Source organism: Delphinapterus leucas, chromosome 11, assembly GCF_059928025.1.
Source record: "Delphinapterus leucas isolate spDelLeu-1000000601 "Yukka" chromosome 11, BTC_Dleu_Yukka2, whole genome shotgun sequence".
In the NCBI taxonomy this organism is placed as follows: domain Eukaryota; kingdom Metazoa; phylum Chordata; class Mammalia; order Artiodactyla; family Monodontidae; genus Delphinapterus; species Delphinapterus leucas.
Window position 1 is genome coordinate 17,272,935 of NC_143139.1, and position 19,506 is coordinate 17,292,440.

The 19,506-nt window shown below is 37.8% G+C and overlaps 2 protein-coding genes across 6 annotated transcripts in view; one reads left to right on the forward strand and one right to left on the reverse strand.

The window, feature by feature from the left end:
* The window catches only part of PYROXD1 (pyridine nucleotide-disulphide oxidoreductase domain 1), a 39,858-nt gene extending 20,697 nt beyond the window's left edge, over window positions 1-19,161 (forward strand). Inside the window, exons 11-13 of one of the 5 annotated variants that reach the window (XM_089920377.1) lie at window positions 905-1,042; window positions 3,272-3,333; window positions 8,091-19,161. In XM_089920377.1, coding sequence (XP_089776503.1) covers window positions 905-1,042; window positions 3,272-3,333; window positions 8,091-8,118 — 228 coding nt within the window. In that variant the 3' untranslated portion in view covers window positions 8,119-19,161. Of the gene's footprint in view, window positions 1-904; window positions 1,043-2,054; window positions 3,334-4,237; window positions 4,522-8,090 lie in introns of those variants that run through there. The other 4 variants (XM_022577738.3, XM_022577739.3, XM_022577737.2 and 1 more) reach the window with 4 other exon arrangements.
* The window catches only part of RECQL (RecQ like helicase), a 33,274-nt gene continuing 16,227 nt past the window's right edge, over window positions 2,460-19,506 (reverse strand). Inside the window, exons 6-15 of the mRNA XM_022577736.2 lie at window positions 17,119-17,317; window positions 10,781-10,947; window positions 9,776-9,857; window positions 8,579-8,727; window positions 8,369-8,486; window positions 7,460-7,598; window positions 5,659-5,750; window positions 4,360-4,579; window positions 3,896-4,025; window positions 2,460-3,305 (exon numbers count right to left, since the gene is read on the reverse strand). Coding sequence (XP_022433444.1) covers window positions 3,153-3,305; window positions 3,896-4,025; window positions 4,360-4,579; window positions 5,659-5,750; window positions 7,460-7,598; window positions 8,369-8,486; window positions 8,579-8,727; window positions 9,776-9,857; window positions 10,781-10,947; window positions 17,119-17,317 — 1,449 coding nt within the window. The 3' untranslated portion in view covers window positions 2,460-3,152. The remainder of the gene's footprint in view (window positions 3,306-3,895; window positions 4,026-4,359; window positions 4,580-5,658; window positions 5,751-7,459; window positions 7,599-8,368; window positions 8,487-8,578; window positions 8,728-9,775; window positions 9,858-10,780; window positions 10,948-17,118; window positions 17,318-19,506) is intronic.

Sequence of the window (19,506 nt, forward strand, 5' to 3'; positions counted from 1 at the left end):
GAAGCAGCTTTATTATTTAGTATGTTTTAACATACATCAGAGATAGCATCAACAAGACAGTGATTTCAGCCATAATTCTAAAATGCTTCAAACTAGCTTTTTTTTTTTTAGTTTTCTCTACAATGACATCCAATGTTGTTTTTATGGCATGTCTGTCCCAAACTCAATTCGGAATTGGAGTTCATGGGATTTTTTTTTTTTTTTAACATCTCAGCCCTCTAAAGGTTGAATCTAGGGAATATGTATATTATTATATCCTTCATGTGCCTCATACTCTGATACAGGAAAGTCCAAAAATAAACAGGGGTTTCTTACTTTGAGTGAATCTAATAAAACTTCATCTCTTAATTTGCAGAAGCAGTAAGTACACTAATTCATTTGTTTTATATAGTCCGAGACACAAACTAAAGGGACTCAGAGGCTAGAATACATTAGGTAGCAGTGCAGCAGTGTAATATCGCAGGCCACTTCTGTTGGCCGTTCTCTAGTTGTTACTGTGCTCAGTTTACTCTGCTCCCTTACCGTAAGCTGCCTCTTACTTCATCAAACCCAACCTTGTTTAGAGAGGAGACTGAATTTTTTTTAAAACTCTATCACTTCTACCAGAAATGCTTAAAGCTCATATCCATGAGTATGGTTATTATTTTTTGCACACAAAAAGACATTCGTTACCACACATGAGGTATAAGAATGACCAGCACCAGAATCGGTTGGTTAGTGTGGATGGCTGATTGCTTCTGTGGCAAAGATGATTCAATCAATTACCTAACTAGCTAGATCTAACTGTTCTCAAGGACTGTCAAGCACTGAACCCCTTTAAGGAATTTTACTAGGTTAAGGTGATAACATTTCTCAAATGATGATAATAAAAAGTTAAATTGCATAACCTTCTTTTTTATTTCAGATGAGGCTGTGGACCCAGGCTAGACAGATGGGATGGTATGCAGCAAAGTGCATGGCCGCAGCTAGTGTAGGCGAGTCTACTGACATGGATTTCAGCTTTGAACTTTTCGCTCATGTAACAAAATTTTTTAACTACAAGGTAAGATAGATAAGCAGATTAGTGCCTTTTCTGCTTGTTAGTTTTTTGGGGTTTTTTTTGCAGTACACGGGCCTCTCACTGTTGTGGCCTCTCCCGTTGCGGAGCACAGGCTCCGGACGCGCAGGCTCAGCGGCCATGGCTCACGGGCCCAGCCGCTCCGCGGCATGTGGGATCTTCCCAGACAGGGGCATGAACCCGTGTCCCCTGCATCGGCAGGCAGACTCTCAACAACTGCGCCACCAGGGAAGCCCCTGCTTGTTAGTTTTATAACTAACTAATTATGATCATCTGATTTTCTCACATGAATAAACTTATATGGCTTTAACTACTTTACAAAAAATGACAAATTTCCTCATTTCTTGCAAATTTATACCTGGTTATTATTGCTGGGCCTAATCACTAATCATCTGATAATCATTACCTACCTTCTCACTATATTATTTTATAGTTCGGGGGGTTGGGGGGGGGAATCTCTTCCAGATTTGTTCCCTGTTGGTGCATCTCTGAGTTTTAGTTGCAATTCACTCCTCCTTTTTGAAGAGAACTAACAGCTGTTCATACTCAAGAATGAGCAGGTACTTCCCCCTACATATTATCTTATTTAATCCTCTTTACATCACTCTGAGGCAGGATTTTTCCTCCTAATTTACCGATAAGGAGAAACACGTACAAATATATACATACGGTTCAGGGAGACTGAACAATTTGCCCATGAAAAATCAAATTCAGCTTCTTACTAAATCTTTAAATTGTGACTCAAGGCTAATGTAGTCTACCTCCTACATATTTGTATATTCGCTAGGTATTTTTAATGTTCATACAGTTGTATGGTAGTGTCATCTGTAGAGTAAATGCATGCCATGCAAGTGTTTTCTCTGGGCTCTTCCGAATGGCACTTTTAGCTGTAAATTTTCGTGACTAGATTTGCCATTCTAGGAAAACACAAAATAACTGCATATTATGTTTCTTTTTCATAGTCACTAAATTAATTGTTTTGTCTTTCTCTATATAGGTTGTATTGCTGGGAAAATACAATGCACAGGGCTTAGGTTTAGACCATGAATTAATACTGAGGTGTACCAAAGGACAAGAGTACATCAAAGCCGTCCTGCAGAATGGGCGAATGATGGGAGCGGTCTTAATTGGTGAAACTGATTTAGAAGAAACATTTGAAAACTTAATTTTAAACCAGATGAATCTTTCAGCATATGGAGAAGATCTACTAGATCCAAATATTGATATAGAAGATTATTTTGACTAAAAAGGGCATTTCAAGGGCTACATCGAGTTCCAAATAAGACAAAAAAGTCACATGCCAATAAAGTAAATTGACTGACTGCACTGATTTAAAGATGACCATCTGAAGTTAAAAATACAGAAATACGAAGATTTTAAAAATAAAATTCTAAAGATGAAATCAGTTCAAATCATTTATTTATAGAAATATTTTTTTCCTAACACAGAACTGACCACTTAAGTCTTAAGTATTCATTTCTGTGTTTTTAAACTTAGACACATTCATTTGTGATTTAGATTTGGAGCAAATTTAACTATATTGTTATCTACTTAGTCAACAGTGTGGTCTGGTTAATATACCAGAGCCATTCTCTGTGAAATGTCAAAGTAGGGCTGTGGTTTCAAGCAGCTTACAGTTTTATTTTACTTAAATAGAGGTGTAGCATACTTGCTAATATTATTTGTATGGATACCGTATTCCTTTTTTATTTAGTAAAATATTCAGTATAATAACATTGTTATCAAAAGACAGTTGTGTCAAAAGAAAAAAATACAACTAGTTATGGCAAGGCATAAAGAGCTTAAGACAGTTATATGAACTTACTCTCTTAAGTATTTTACATTTAAAGGGTTTTACATTAAAATGATGTATTATTCCCTTGTTTCATACTGTAAATTTATACAGTTCATGATCTCAAAATTTCAAAAGGTCTCAAATTCTCAAGTCTTCAATACTTAAATAAATTCTGAAAATACAGCTCCATATGAATAAAATATTAATGAAATTGTCTGAAAATTAAACTTTTGATTAACTACAAAACTAATGGTGTATACATGCATAAACTTTTTCTTAGAAGATTTAGAAGCACTCAACTCATGCATTATCAATTTTTCTTTTCTTAGCCCCTGTAATCTTACAATCAGGTTGCTGAAGCGTGTTCACCGACTTCTTCTGGAAGTTACTTGGAGTTTTTTCTTTCCTCTTTTTATCAGCTCCTTCGGAATGACAACTTTGAGGTGACTCAGCCTACAAAACAACAGCAAGACAAACACTGGTAAAAATTCAGCTATTCCATTTTCTCAGGAGATTAATAATCTCAATAGTCCTTCTATATCACCTCTTTAATTAAGTGGCCAATGGTCTTGTTTTTTATCTTCAAATTTCTTCCACTATGCGCCCCATCTTAAATAGAAGGGGCTGTGCTGTCAGGACCGTAAAGAACACCTGACATGTCCTTAGACACACTGGTGCCGGGTGTGCTTTTGCAGGCTTGAGAGCAGTTAGTTTGTGACAGTGCTTTTCAACCTCTGCTGCGCAGGCAGACTTCTCAGCCAATAGTGACCACAAGCAAGGGCAGGGTGCCTCATAACACCAGACATTAAATGGAGTCTTCACATCCCAAAAGGTTGGAAACCCCTAGTCTATATTCTTCTACTCAATACCTCTACAGAACACAAAAGTAGGTTTTCTCTCTTCTATACCCAGATTCCAGGAAGAAAACTGACTTAATCTCTTCTTATGCTCCACTGGACCCAGGAGAGTACTAGTTAAAGAAAAGCATCCCATAGGCTTTAATGTCTTTTTCAAATATATAAAAGTTAAAAATTAATAACTACCCTGAAACAGCTCTGCATGGGCTTCTTTACTTGCATTGTAATAACATGTTCCTCATTGTTCAGAAGATTAGCTTTAGGTCCTATTTTCAGATATGAGATGGTAGCATAAGCTGTAAAACTATAGTCTTCTCTGCAGAAGATAAAGGCCAACAATCAGGTTTTGACAAATTGCAGACAACAAACTGAAATTTATAAAAAAAAAAAATAAGTGCAATAATTTTAAGTAACATTGATATGAAATATAAAACTTTTAGTATAAAAATGCAGTTTATCTTTATAGAAAGTATTTTAGTTTTGTGCTTTTTTGACATACAGTAATCAAAGTTTGAATTTGTTTACTAGGTAAATTTTGCATAGCGTTTAAAAGTTCTTATGAAACAACCACAAAACCATTCGTTCTGCTGCAGTTATAAAAATGAGAATCAAAGACAACATGAAAGGGCAAGAAATGGGTTTGTATATACTTGAGATACTGCCGTATAAGAAAGTGCGCGATAATTTTCTCCAGGTCTTCACGAGGAAGCGCGGGAGGAGCAACACCTGCTACTCTCAATTTCGCTGCACCCTTTCCCATCCAAGAGTCGATCAGTTTCAGTGGAGTGAGCTTTTCTTTCAGTTCCTCTGCCTGCTTCAGGATCTTGATTAGATCCCTGCAGTACGCTGTTATGTTCTTTCTTTCAAATGCTGTAATGAAAGAGGCATGGTTACAGGCGAATGGGATTTCAAAATTAGGGTAAGGATAGGCCGTCCTAAGTGGTTAGACTGGTTTAAAAAATAAGTCTTCACCCAGTGTGAGCCACCCTAAACACTGATTTGTTTCTATGTTCTGAACTAAGACTACTGCTCAAGTCTCGTATCACTAGATTAAGCTACAGTCTCTGTAAGACACTGAGATTTAAGTGATGTAAAGAAAATAATCTGGTTATCAGAAGGCCTTTGGGTATGCTCTAGGAACCAAAGAGTGTCAGCCAAACATGATTATGACAAATACTTAGTGATGTTCACAGGCGAGTCAGTCTGTTCTTCATGTTACCTGATGCGTGCTCATTAAGCAATATTCTGACAACCGGTATGGCTTCCTAGGGACTCTAATTTCATGACAAGAATGTCATGGACAGTTATTCCCAATTACTGATACTAACACTCCGATGTATGTATCAGGCTTTTGTTAATTTGGGCAGTATAAAATAATCTAATAAACACAAATAATTTTCTCTGGCTGCAGAGTTAAAATTGTGACCTTCACTGATCAAGGCATCAGAACTCAACGAGGAACGGGTTAGTCCAGCTCTTCCAATAATACGCATACACACAGGATTTTAAAAAGTGAAAAGACAGCACCAACACACTGCTAAATCAGTGTCTTATGAGTGGTTAGCCATTATCTGGATCAAAAATGATACACTATAGTCTCTATTTTGCACTATATTTCTCTTTCCTATCAGTAACTATAAAGCATCAGAGATTATCACAAGAGGTCAGCGTTCTCTTACTTAAAATAGTATTTCTATTCAGGTTTTTAAACTTTTCCCTTCATTTCTTAAAAGTTTAACATGTCCTCAGTGTAGCAACATAAAATAAATGCATACACATACGGCTTTTAATTTTGCCTCTGTTTCAAAACTTTGTGTTGTCACTCTTGAATCTGGGAAATTCTATTCACACCTTGCTTATTCTTTTAAATCCATTTTGGGTGTCTAATATTGCCCTCATGTATTCCTACATATAAATATTAGCCTATAAGGATTTTAAAAACAACTCACAAATCTCTTTACAGCAATTATCACACATTTTGTTGCATGTTTCTGGGCTCCATACTTCATCAAAATGTTGAGCTATCAACACACGGCGACAGCTGCAAACATCAGAGATACAAATTATCAAATAATTAACAGTTTTAAGAATCCCTATTTTAAAATACAGAGTTATATACTGTATTAATTTCCTATTGCTGCCATAACATCACCACAAACTTGGTGGCTTAAAACAACACAAACTTATTATCTTACATTTTTGTAGGTTAGAAGGCTGACATGGGTCTCACTGGATTAAAATCAAGGTGTCAGCAGGGTTGGATTTCTCCTGGAGGCTCTTGGGGAGAATCTGTTTCCTTGCCCTTTCCAGACTCTAAAGACTGCCTGCATTCCTGGGCTCACGGCCCCCTTTCCTCTGTCTTCAAAGCCAACAACAGTGGGTTAAGTCTTCACATCACTCTGACATCTTATGCCTCCTTCCACATTTAAGAACCCTTGTGATTATCGTGGGTCCACCTAAATAATTCAGGATTATCTCCCTATTTTAAGATCAGCTGACTGCAACCTTAATTCCCTTTTGCCATGTAAAGTAGCACACTCACAGATTCCAGGGATTCAGATGTGGATATCTTTGGGTGACCATTATTCTGCCCACCACGTATAATAATATTTTCCATATGTTGTTAATAGACATTGCTTTTAAAAAATTGTCTGAGATTCAGTACTTCACAACTACAGGCATACCTTGTTTTACTGCAGTTTGCTTTACTGTGCTCTGCAGATACTGTGTTTTTTACAAACTGAAGGTTTGTGGCAACCCTGCATTGAGCAAGTCCATTGGCACCATTTTTCTAACAGCATTTGCTCACTTCATGTCTCTGTGTCACAATTTCATAATACTCGCAATGTTTCAAACTTTTCCAATATTATTCTATTGTTATGGTGAGCTGTGATCAGTAGTCTGAATTACTACTTCAATTTGCTGAAGGCACAGATGATGGTTGGCATTTATTAGTAATAGTTTTAAGTATAGTGAAAAGATAAACAGAATTGATAAACTTTTGGCCAGACTCATCAAGAAAAAAAGAGAGGGCCCAAATCAGTAAGATCAGAAATGAAAAAGAAGTTACAACCAATACTACAGAAATCCAAAAGATCAAAGAGACTACTATGAACAACTATTTGCCAATGAACAACCTAGATGAAATGGACAAATTCCTAGAAATGTACAATCTCCCAAGACTGAAGGAGGAAGAAATAAAAAATATGAACAGACCAATTACCAGTAATGAAATTGAATCAGTAATTTTAAAACTCCCAAGAAACAAAGGACCAGGACTAGATGGCTTCACAGGTGAATTCTACCAAACATTTAGAAAAAAGTTAACAGCTATCCTTCCCAAACAGAGAATGACTTTTTTCTTTTTTTTACACTTAAGATACTATTTATTTTTTTACTTTTATACAACTTTTAAAGGTTACTTTCCATTTACAGTTATTACACAATATTAGCTATATTCCCCATGTTGCAGTACCTCCCACACCCCCACCCCTATACTGCTCCTCCCCGACTCTCCCCACTGGTAACCACTACTTTGTTCTCTATATCTGAGAATATATTTTCTTAGAGTCAGGCATCCTGCAGGTTCATGTACTGGTTCCCACCCTTCAGACATCTGCTTTTACTGCTTTGCACTTGATGTTTCACTAATGTATTTACTCACTCGAGTAAGGACTCAAAGTAATGTCATGTGCTTTCATACTGGGCTTGTCTTTAATTGACAAAAGTGACAAAAAGGTGCGTGCTTACTTGCTTATGTTTTGGCAGTATGACACCATCTCATAGAGCTTCTGTTGTCCCACATTCTCCATCACCACCATTGAACTTATCCTGAATATATCTCCAAAGCCATAATACAAAATACAGTCTGCTTTCATGTCATCTCGACCTGCAGTGGGAAGAATCTTGAGATTGCATAATTACTTTAAAAAGTCAAACATGCAAAAATAATACATAAAATTTGCTGGCAATATTTCGTAGTCTAAATATATATCTAGAAATTTCAGACAGAGCTGTGAAAGTTAATTTGTAACAGCTGCCCTCAAATTTTTTAAAAAATGACTAAAGAGATCTATCAATAATCAGCCTTACTAGCTTAAAAATGTGTCCATAAGTAATCCAGTTATTTAAATTATAGACTTGAAACCACTAATTAAAAACTCAGGAGGCAAAGATGGACATCAAATTATTTTAGCAAATATGAGAAGAAATAATTCATGACACTCCAACATAAATAAAATTTCTCCATAGGCAAATATAAAACTACAAAAAAGATTTCATTGTTTGTTATAAAAATACTTGCCAATAAAGATGATTAAAAATACAGTATTATTAAACATCATTTATAGTGTTTTTAAAGCTCTTTAAAAATTATTTCTAGGGGACTTCCCTGGTGGTCCAGTGGTTAAGAATCCGCCTTCCAATGCAGGGGATGCGGGTTCAATCCCTGGTCAGGTAACTAAGATCCCATATGCTGTGGGGCAACTAAGCCCACGAGCTGCAATTACTGAGCCTGCGCACTCTGGAGCCCACGTGCCACAACTAGAGAGAAGCCTGCGCACCATGAAAGAGCCCACACACTGCAACTAAGACCTGATGCAGCCAAATAAATAAATAAGCATTAAAAAAAAATTATTTCTGGATGTGAGTTACACGTACCTGCACGTCCACTCTCTTGGTAATAATTTTCCATGGATTTACTCATTGAATGATGAATAACAAACCTCACATCTGGTTTATCAATTCCCATACCAAATGCAACTGTTGCCACTACTACCTAAAATGTGTTAACATTTTACATATTAATTAAGTCAAGTTAAAATACATTCAAAGGTAAATTAGGCTTCTATTGAAGATCTGTTACTTAACCTGAATTTCATTAGCTGACCATCTTCTATGAACCTTGGTCTTATCTTCTGGTTCCATATTGGCATGGTATGCCCCTGCAGGAATCCCCAATTTCTGTAAACTAACTGTAACTTGCTCAGAGTCTTTCTGAGAAAAGCAATATATTATTCCTGTAGTAAAAGAAATGGTTAGATATATATAGTACATTCCTAGAAAATTTTTAACTCACACACTGAAGAGGCTGATAATTACAATGCATGGGGGAAAATAAGAATTATGAAAAATTCCAAGGCCCTGAACACATACTGATTTTTCAGTGTAATTCAAGGTCTGACCACCAACTTGCTCCAGAGCAGTAACAAGCCTGGAGCCACCAGTTTGGGTTCCCATTATCTCAGTTCTCTCTCCAACTTTATCTCCCACTACATAGTCTTTCTCAAACTGATGCCCCACAGCTCCACAAGATGTTAAGCATGCTATGAGAAAAGAGTTTCATGTGCAAATAAGTTTGGGAAGGTTAACAAAGTTGGACAAACACGTGTGTCTCTTTGCAGGGCTGGTCAGAACTTCTAAGGTGCCGATACACCCTGTGACTCTGCAGGAGGAATAAACAGCTGCAGCCTTTCTCAAACTTATTTGACCCTGGAACTCCTTTTACCCATGGCCCCTATTAATATCCTGAAAATCCACAGAATAGTTTTGAAGTGCTACTTTAATACCAACTCTTTGCTTTAGTAACACTTGTCTCTACATTAATCCTGGAACACGTTATACACACTCTCAACTCCATCTATACTTAGCTCATTCAGTATGTACTGTTTATTTCTTTAATGTGTCCTTTACTATAAGGAACTATAGTTTACATCCCTTTAGAAAATCACTGCTTAACCTTCAATCTTATACACAGTGGATACTTACAAAATATGTGCTGTTGATAATTAACATTATGTCATTAGGTCCACTCTTTAACGCAATTAAGTGTAAATAAGCAAAAAAAAATCAGTTTTATGACTCTTATAATCTGTGTAATTAGCAAATGCCACACCTGATTTCTAAGATCACCAAGCAAATTAATTTTATCATGACATTTTCAAGTTCTTCTGCCATGCATTAATATTTCTGGTGCCAATCTTTTTCTCAGTGTATTAGTGTAAATAACATGTGCTACTTCTGGAAAGTTCTCTCTCAGTCTTCAAACTTGGTTTGTGTCTATATTACCTGATTGCCCCTTGTATCTTCCATTAATGAGCTTTACAATATCCTCAATAAAATCCTCAGTGTTTGAGGGCTTCTGCCGAACCTAAAAAAAAGTTAACTTATTAAAAAGTAAATTAATGAGTACCATTCATGCGGTCGTTTACTTACAACTTTGAAGGCGCCACTCTTTCTTGGGCATGGTGTTTTTTTCTATTACTCTTTCACTCGCCCATCTGACCCTATCACCTCCCAGACGCTTCTTGATCCTTATTTTTGAATTTACCAGAGATGAGGAGGCACAGAAGCAGTGAATAACTTGTAAAGACAGAGACTTTTAAAATTTTCTGATGCTACTTTTGTAAAAACATAAACTATGGCAGAAACAACTAGTCAGTAAGAGCTCAAAAAATATTAAGTCTATCCTTAAAAGGACTGGAAAGTAAAAACAGCTGAGGTTATTTACCTTTCAAGGTTGTATATCAAATAAAATCTAAATAGGGAGTATTAGCAAATCTTTAATGGTATATTAATTTTTGCATTATTTCATAATTAATTTCTATAGAGATGTCATTAGGGTCCCTAGTATCAATACATGCTTTCTCTCCATCCTTGCATAAGAAAGCGTGTACGCAAATTTAATGAGGCAGTGTTTTCTACTTAACAGAGTAAAGAATTAAATAGCACAGGAGATATACGAAGAAAGCATTCTTTAATAAGTCTGCTTATACTCACTTGATTTTTTTTAAACTTTTAAACATAATTAACTGTGACGTAAATAGACATAATGAAAAAGTAACCTTTCTTCTGAAATCCTTCACAAAATAAATTGACATAGGGCTTCCCTGGTGGCGCAGTGATTGAGAGTCTGCCTGCCGATGCAGGGGATGTGGGTTCGTGCCCCGGTCCGGGAAGATCCCACATGCCGCGGAGCGGCTGGGCCCGTGAGCCATGGCCGCTGAGCCTGCGCGTCTGGAGCGTACCACAAAATAAATAAATAAATAATAAATTGACATAAAAGTTACATACCTCATAATAGAGATTTGGCCGATTAAAAGAAGCTGTAAAAGTAAAACACTTTTCAACACACAGTATTTTCTGAGCATCCTTCAAAACATGGCTGGTCGCAGTTGCAGTCAGCCCAATTAGCGATGCATTGGGGAACTGCCGCTTCAAAATACCAAGGGCCTTATAATCTGGGGAAAAAAAACAAAAAACAAAGTAGCCCTCTTGCTATCCTTTAAGGAGTAAATTACACCTTCTAACATGCTGCAGATCATCAAGATGACTGCAATTTTACTTCCACAGCCATCTATATATAAGCTGCGGTTGCTGCCTAGCCTTGGTGATAGACAGGCTTTACTCTACTTTTAACTGGTTCTTCAGAAACACTTCTTGGCCATAGGTGTCTTCAATAGGGAATACCACAACATTTCCAATCAGCTGAGCACTGGTCTATACCTGCTGAACAGTGGATTCGAGAGGCAGAGTGGGAGGAGCCATAGTGTTTGAATCTATGGCAACTGACGAGAGAGAAAAAGGCCATCAGTCGAAACCCTTCTACCACAGGTATCATCCAAGAGTGGCAAACTCAGAACAGAAAACGCTTGGTGAGGGCATTGGTTTTTATATAACCCACTTCAGGAAAGCCATTCTGGGCTCATATTTATTAGACACATCTAAGTCACTAGAGAAGTTGTCTATGAGCACACCCTTAAGTACTTACTATTTGGAGAAAAGTGAAAAAGAAATGTGGGAGAGATGGCTCAATGCTAAGGTAGAGGACTCGTATGAAAACGGCACAGAAAGTAACTGCTTGGGAAGTTGTGAAAGCTTCAAGGGAGATAACATCTGAGTTGGGTCTGGAAGAATCCAGCAGTTCGGGAAGAAGGGAAGAAGAAGAAAACACCAGGCAGAGGAAGCAGCATGCACACATGCGGCAAACACACTGGCATGAAATCACTCGGTAGGTTCAGGTATCAGCAAGAAGTTCAGAGGGGCTAGATCACAGGGTGCTGTGCTAGATGGACCTACTGTCAACCCCAGTCGTCTGGGAACTCTATTCTATTCCCTGGATGGTTCCAAGTTACAGCTGGACCAGAAGAGGAACCTGTGTAAGGCCTAGGAGGCAGGAGAGAAGCAGCTGCTACACTCTGAAGGGCCTTCCCGGCAGATAGGATGGTGGACAAATGCCAGCCTGTCCCAGTTCTTCCCCATTCCTCCTTCAGCTCTTCTTCCCAGCTGTAGGCTTCGCTGATCAACACCGGCCCCCTAGATGCCTGGCAGCAGACCCACGGAGGTGAAGGCTACTCAGAGGAAACTAACCAGAGACCTCGCCTGAGCTCCCCCGTGTGTGCGAGCCCCCCCGTGCGTGCGGCCCCTCTGGCAATGGCCATGCCAGTTGCAGATTTCCCTACAAGCTCCGGTTGGTCCTCCCACACCAGTGCTCCAGGACTAGTCAGTGACTTTTCTCTGACCCTCCAACTCCCCCTCCAGACCTTCCCTTCCCCAGCTCCTCCCACAACTGTGCAAAGTCTGCTTCCTAAAATAAATCCCTTATCCCTTAACATTCATAAGAGCTCGGCTTCCCTACCCAAACCCTGACTGATACTGTTACTCCAAAGAGTATAAAAAGGCAGGTTCAAGTAAGACTATGAACTGAACAGTTGGTTGATTCTAAGGAGCTAGAACTTTGCCCTATAGGAAATGAGGAGTCGTGTGATTTTTCAAGCAGATAAAGGACACAGTCTATGTTTCAGGAATCGTCTTTTGGTGGAAGTGTGAAAGATGGGCTGGAGTAAAGCAAAAGGCTGAAGAAAGGGAGATGAGTTAAAAGGTGGCAATGACAGACTGGAAAACTAAAAACAGTGAATATGAAATAAGGCATGACACTGAGGATAAATCAGAAAGAAAAGACTGAAATACATGAACTGGAACCCCATAGGTCCTAGTGACTATTGGGATATGGTGCGGGGGGTGGGGGAAGAGCCCAAGATTCATCCATTCATCACCTGGCATATGCTGAACACTTTTAACTATGTGCCAAGCACCTAGAGACCTAGGCACCAGAGATAAAGTGAGAACAAGGCAAAGATGCTATGCAAACAGAACTACAATTCAAGCAAAGAAATCAGACAATGCAAGGAGTAAACCAATAAGTATCTGATTATCAGGACATGGTAAGTGGTCATCATGATAACCTTATTGTAGCTGGAGTGTAACATGTGAGGGGAAACTGGGCAGAGACAAACGGGGGACAGATCACATGTGGTCTTAGGGACCCCAGTTAAGAATGTAGATTTTATTCTAAGTACAAAGAGAATCTGCTGGGTAGTTTAGGGAGGGAAGTAACATGATTTGATTTGGTTGCTGGGTGAAGGATAAACTGTAAAAGGGTAAGACTGGAACAGAGACAAGCTAGGGAGCTAGTGTAGTAGACTGGTGGAAAGGAGCCCAGCTGGACTTAAGAAATAGCAGTACAGACAAAGAGAAGTGGACAAGCTTGAGATTCAACTTAGAGGTGGAGGCGACAGGACTTGGTGGTGGACCGGATCTGCAGAGGTAGGATAAGTCAGGGACAATGTGCCACCATGAAGTTACTCGTTCTCAGCTCCAACTCCACCCTTCTAGACTCTGCTTTGTGGCGCTGGAGTGGGGAATCTCTGCTTTGCCAGCTGGCCCTGGAAGCACAAAGTGCAAGGCTGGGGGAGGAAGAAGAGTGCTGCTCCTTCCAGTTTGCCTCCTGTGTGTTTGCTGGTGTTCTCGGGAATGTCGCCCCAGCAAGGTTTATCCACCACTTAGCAGCAGCTGAATACAGGTGGCAGTTTTCTGAGCTTTGGAGAACTGACTTCATCACAGGTCCACCCTATCTCTGCCTCCACAGACACCAGCACCACGGAGCTGGGCCTCCCATAGGTCTGAGCGTCAGCTCCACAGGCCCCTCCTCTAGGTTTCTAAATTGCGTCAATCCCAACCTTTTCTTCCTGTTCCCCCAGCCCTAGGGATGGTAGTTGCTTCTTCTAGCTTTTACCTCCATGATACGTTAGAGTTTTCTTTTTCTTTTTTCAGTTAGCTGCTTATAATCACTTTTTACTTAGTTAACAATTCTTTACATAATGTAATGTAAATTCTCTGTGTTCAAATAACTGGTATGGCTTTTGTCTTCTGACTAGACCCTGACTAAACAGATCTGCTAAAACTTTGGCTTGAGTAAATGTGTGAGTGGTTATTAAGGGATTTTCTAAGATAGGGAAGACTGAAGGGGAAATTGCTTGGGCGAATGGGGAGGAAGAGGGAAAGACATGGAGAAGGGAAGCAAATCAAAAGTTTTTGATCAAGAAAAAAAAAAGTTTTTGATTGCACACAGCAACAGGGCAAATAGTGATTCCCAGTTACAAGACAGAAGGAAAAAGAACAGGCCTTTTTGGAGGCATTTAGTTGTAGTCACACTAGTTGAGATACACATGAAGAAAGAGAAATTTTACAATGTCTTGAGACAAGTGAAAGTGGAAATACAACATACCAAAACTTACAAGAAGCAGCAAGAGCAGTTCTAAGAGGGAAGTTCACAGCAAAACACATCTAAATTAAGAAACAAGAAAGATCTCAAATAAACAACCTAGCTTTACACCTCAAGGAACTAAAATAGGAAGAACAAACTAGGCCCAAAGTTAGCAGAAGGAAGAAAATAACAAAGATCAGAATGGAAATAAAAGAAATAGAGACTAAAAAGACAATAGAAAAGATCAATGAAACTAAGCGCTGGTTTTTTGAAAAGATAAACGAAATAGACCAACTTGTTAGCCATACTCAACAAGAAAAAAGAGAGAAGACTCATATAAATAAAATCAGAAATGAAAAAGGAGACATAACAACTGATACTATGAAAATACAATTATAAGACACTATTGTAAACAATTATATACCAACAAATTCGACAACTCAGAAGAAACAGATAAATTCCTACTAAAACCTATCAAAACTAAATCATTAAGAAATAGAAAATCTGAACAGAAAAACCACTAGTAAGGAGATTGAATCAGTAATCAAAAACCTCCCAACAAACAAAAGTCCAGGACCAGATGGCTACACTGGTGAATTCTACCAAAAATTTAAAGAAGAATTAACACTAGTCTTTCTCAAACTCTTATAAAACATAGAAGAGAAGGGAACACTTCCAAACTCATTCTACGAGGCTAGCATTATCCTGATACCAAAACCAGGAAAGAACACTACAAGAAAAGTTATGGGCCAATATCCATGACAAACATAGATACAAAAATCCTCAACAAAATATTAACAAACTAAATTCAGCAATACATTAAAAGGATCATACGCCATGAAGAAGTGAGATTTACTCCAGGATTGCAAGGATGGTTCAATATCTGCACATCAATCAATGTGATACATACCACAGTAACAAAATGAAAGCTAAAAGTCACACGATCATCTCAGTAGATGCAGAAAAAGCAAAATTCAACATGCGTTCATGATAAAAACTCTCAACAAAGTAGGTTTAGAGGGGACAAATCGCACCATAATAAAGGCCATATGTGACAAGCCCACGGTTAACATCATACTCAATGGTTGAAAAGCTGAAAAATATTCCTCTAAGATCAGGAACAAGACAAGGATGCCTCCTCTCACCACTTTTATTCAACATAGATTGGAAGTCCTAGTCAATAATTAGGTAAGAAAACAAAATAGAAGGCATCCAAATCAGAATGAAAGAAGTAAAACTCACTATTTGCAGATGACATAACATTATACATAGAAAACCCTAAAGACTCCACCGAGAACCTGTAAAACTTATAAACAAATTCAGCGAAGTTGCAGGATACAAAATCAAAGTACAAAAATCAGTTGTATTTCTATACACTAATAACAACTATCAGAAAGAGAAATTAAACTAGATCAAAAAAGGATAAAATCCCCAGGAATAAATTTAACCAAGAAGGTGAAATACCTATACACTGAAAACTAAAAGACACTGATGAATGAAACTGAAGAAGACACAAACAAATGGAAAGATATTCTGTGCTCATGAACTGGAAAAATTAATATTGTTAAAATGTCCAAATGACCCAGTGCAATCTACAGATTCAGTGCAATTTCTATCAAAAGTCCAATGGTATTTTTCACAGAAATAGGAAAAACCACCCTAAAGTTTGTATGGACCACAAAGACCCCAAAGAGCCAAAGCAATCCTGAGAAAGAACAAAGCTGGAGGTATTATGCTATAGATTTCAAACTATATTACAAAGCTACAGTAATAAAAATATAAGAACATACAAATAAAAGCTATAGCTAAAGTAATGGGACAGAATAGAGAGCCCAGAAATAAACCCACGCATATACAGTCAATAAAGTTACTACAAAGGAGCCAAGAACATATAATGGGGAAATGATAGTTTCTTCAATAAATGGTGTTGGGAACACTGGACAGCCACATGCAAAAGAATAAAACTGGACCCTTATCTTACACCACATACAAAAGTCAACTCAAGATGAATTAAAGACTCGAACGTAGTATCTGGAACCATAAAACTCCTAGATGAAAACATATGAGATAAGGTCTTTGACATCAGTCTTGGCAATGACTTTTTGAATCTGAGGCCAAAAGCAATAGCAACAAAAGCAAAAAAACTCACACACAAAAAAACAAGTGGGGTTGCCTCAAATTAAAAAGCTTCTGTATAGCAAAGGAAACCATTAACATAATGAAAGGCAACCTATGGAATGGGAGAAAATATTTGCAAATCATATACCTGATAAGAGGTTAGTTAATACACAAAATATCTAAAGAGCTCATACAACTCAATAGCAAAAAACCCAAACAATTTAATTAATTTTCAGATTTTTTTGCACAGAACATGTCTGAGTAATCTGATTCAGGCTATGACTGTAGGATTCTGTTGGAGAAGCAAAGAATAAGGTTACTAAAATATACCACAGAACTATAACACTGAGGAGTTAGTTGGGTGTAGATCCTGAAGTGGGTGCTAAAGACACCCAGAATGATGACTAAAAGAGACAAATTTGAAGCAGATGCAAATTCCTCAACAGATGTGAAGGAGAATCTGGAGGTCAGTAAACCTTTATGGCTAAAGATGGCAAGGTATAATATTTGCTAATAAGCACACATTTCAAAAGATAAAGGCAATTAGACTAATAAACACTACCATGGGGGTGAGGGGTAAAGAGATCAAAGATTCTGCCTCTTGACTCCCCTTATATTAAGGCAAGAAAAAATGAGTAATAACTACCTAAGAAGATAATTTTAATGGAAGCAGGGATTTCCATCATGTAAAGCTGAGTAAGAAAAGAGTCCCTAGCATCAAGGGGTTTTCTAGATACAACATACATACCAGGTCTGAAATCATGTCCCCATTGACTACAGCAATGAACTTCGTCTACAGCAATTCGGGTAAATCTCCTTGCTTCATAGGCTTTTTCTAGTCTTGACATAAACATTTTGCTTTTTGCAATTTTCTCTGGAGTCACATAAATTAGCTTTAGCTTGGAGTTTTTATTTACCATTTCAGCATGAACCCATTTCACATGCTCCTATTGAAAGGAAACACAGACACAATGATAGTAGAGCTAAGCTAGCAGACTGCAATACTCAGTGGTAAATGAAGACATTCATTACTCAGAAGCAACAGCCTTGGGGCTCTTTTAGCAACAGATGTTTACTTCATTAAAATTAAAGTAATGTCCCAGTACTAAACTTCATGGCAACTGTGCAAACAGCATTTCAGTTACTTACTTACATCCAGACTGCTGATAAAAGAATAATCTCATTTGACAAAAAAGAGAACAAAAAAATGAATGTGAAGACACTCCAATAAGCATTTACTCCATAAAGGCATAATGCTAAATTTTTCACAATAAATGCCAAAATGTAAGCTCAATGCAATAGGTATGGTGATAAAGGTGGGTTTTATTAATTTTTAACATTATATTCGAAATCATTTCATGCATGTGTGAACTAGCTATTTTAGTGATGTTATCAAATCTACTCATAATCTATTTAGGTTTTATGAAGTATCTTATTCATTAAATTTTTATAATATGAAATACATATATTTATATATTATATATATCAGGGGTCCCCAACCCCCGGGCCACAGAACACTGCCTGTCCGTGGCCTGTTAGGAACCGGGCTGCACAGCAGATGAGCGGCGAGTGAGCAAAGCTTCATCTATATTTACAGCCGCTCCCCGTCGCTCACGTCACTGCCTGAGCTCACCTCCTGTCAGCACTATGGTGGACTGTATAATTAGTTCATTATATATTACAATGTAATAATAACAGAAATAAAGTGCACAATAAATGTAATGCACTTGAGTCATCCTGAAACCACCACCACCCCCAACCCCCGTCCGTGGAAAAACTGTCTTCCAAAAAACTGGCCCCTGGTGCCAAAAAGGTCAGGGACCGCTGACATCTGTAATAAGAATAAATCTTAAGAACTAAGAGCTATTAGGTTCTTAATGTTGTTGTTATTTTCTATAATATTTAGAACACTGGATGTTGTATTTTCTCCCTCTAACCTAATTAGGACCAAAAGAAGTGGTGAATGCGACAGAATGTCAAAATACTTTCAATCATCCCAGAAAAGCAGTTTGTTAACTCGAGATATTCCTAGTTTTGTTAAGAAATGGCCAAAGTGTATTAAATATTTCAGCTGGTCCTAAATGTCCCAGAAATATTCGAGGAGCAAACATAAGGCTATTTCCTCAGCAACTCTTCAAGCAGTAGTGACATGGCCTGAACTTGTAATTATCACACCTTTCTAACTACAGTGGACCCTGGAACAACTCAAATTTGAATTGCATGGGTCCATTTATATGCAGATTTTTTCAATAGTAAATACTACAGTACTGCGATCTGCAGTTGGTTGAATCCCTGAAATGAGGAGAGCTGACAAGTCACCCGCAGATTTCTGACTGTGTGTACAGTTAGGGGCCCCCAACCCTCACGTTGTTTAAAGGTCAACTGTACTTTCCATTATTATTACTCTCTTTTTCAGTTTTAAAGAAGTGCAATATGAGAAGGCAGTGTTCTCCACAGATTCATTTTGGTGAACGAGAAAGCAGTTATAATGACACAAGAGTTTAAATAAAACAAAATTATATGGGAAAGACTAGGAGAACCAGGGCTTCCTGAAGACATAGCTGACTTTAGGGCTGGGAGAAAACATACAAAATGAGCACAGAGTATCTTATAAAAAGGAAGCAAAGACTCAAAAGCTATGAGCTAGATTTAGGAGCCACCTTAGATAAGACTCTCACTACTCAAAGATGGGACTATTTCACCATAAAAAGAATAATAACTATGGATCAAAAGACTTCAAACATGTTAAAAATCCGTAAATTTACAATGATACTTGGGAAAAAAAAAAGAACTTATTGACCACCTTCGGAGAATGCTGGAAAACCAACTCTTTCTGAAAATTGGTAAAGAAAGGGAAAGAGCTTTCAATCTGCAAAGAGTTAATAAGGAAAAAGTTCTTTTTTACAGAAAAAGTCTAGCTAATATAAGAAAAAGTGAGAATTAAAAATCACCATCTTGTAACCCCCTAATTAAATAATGCTCTAGGATAGGCAATAATCATCGGTGGCTGCTAAAAACCATTAGATGAAAAGGTGATAGAGAACTTGATAATTATAGAGCAGGCAGACATAAGCTGAACCCACTGATCAAGCTAATGTCACAAAAATATAACTGGGTTTTATATACCTCCTGAGTG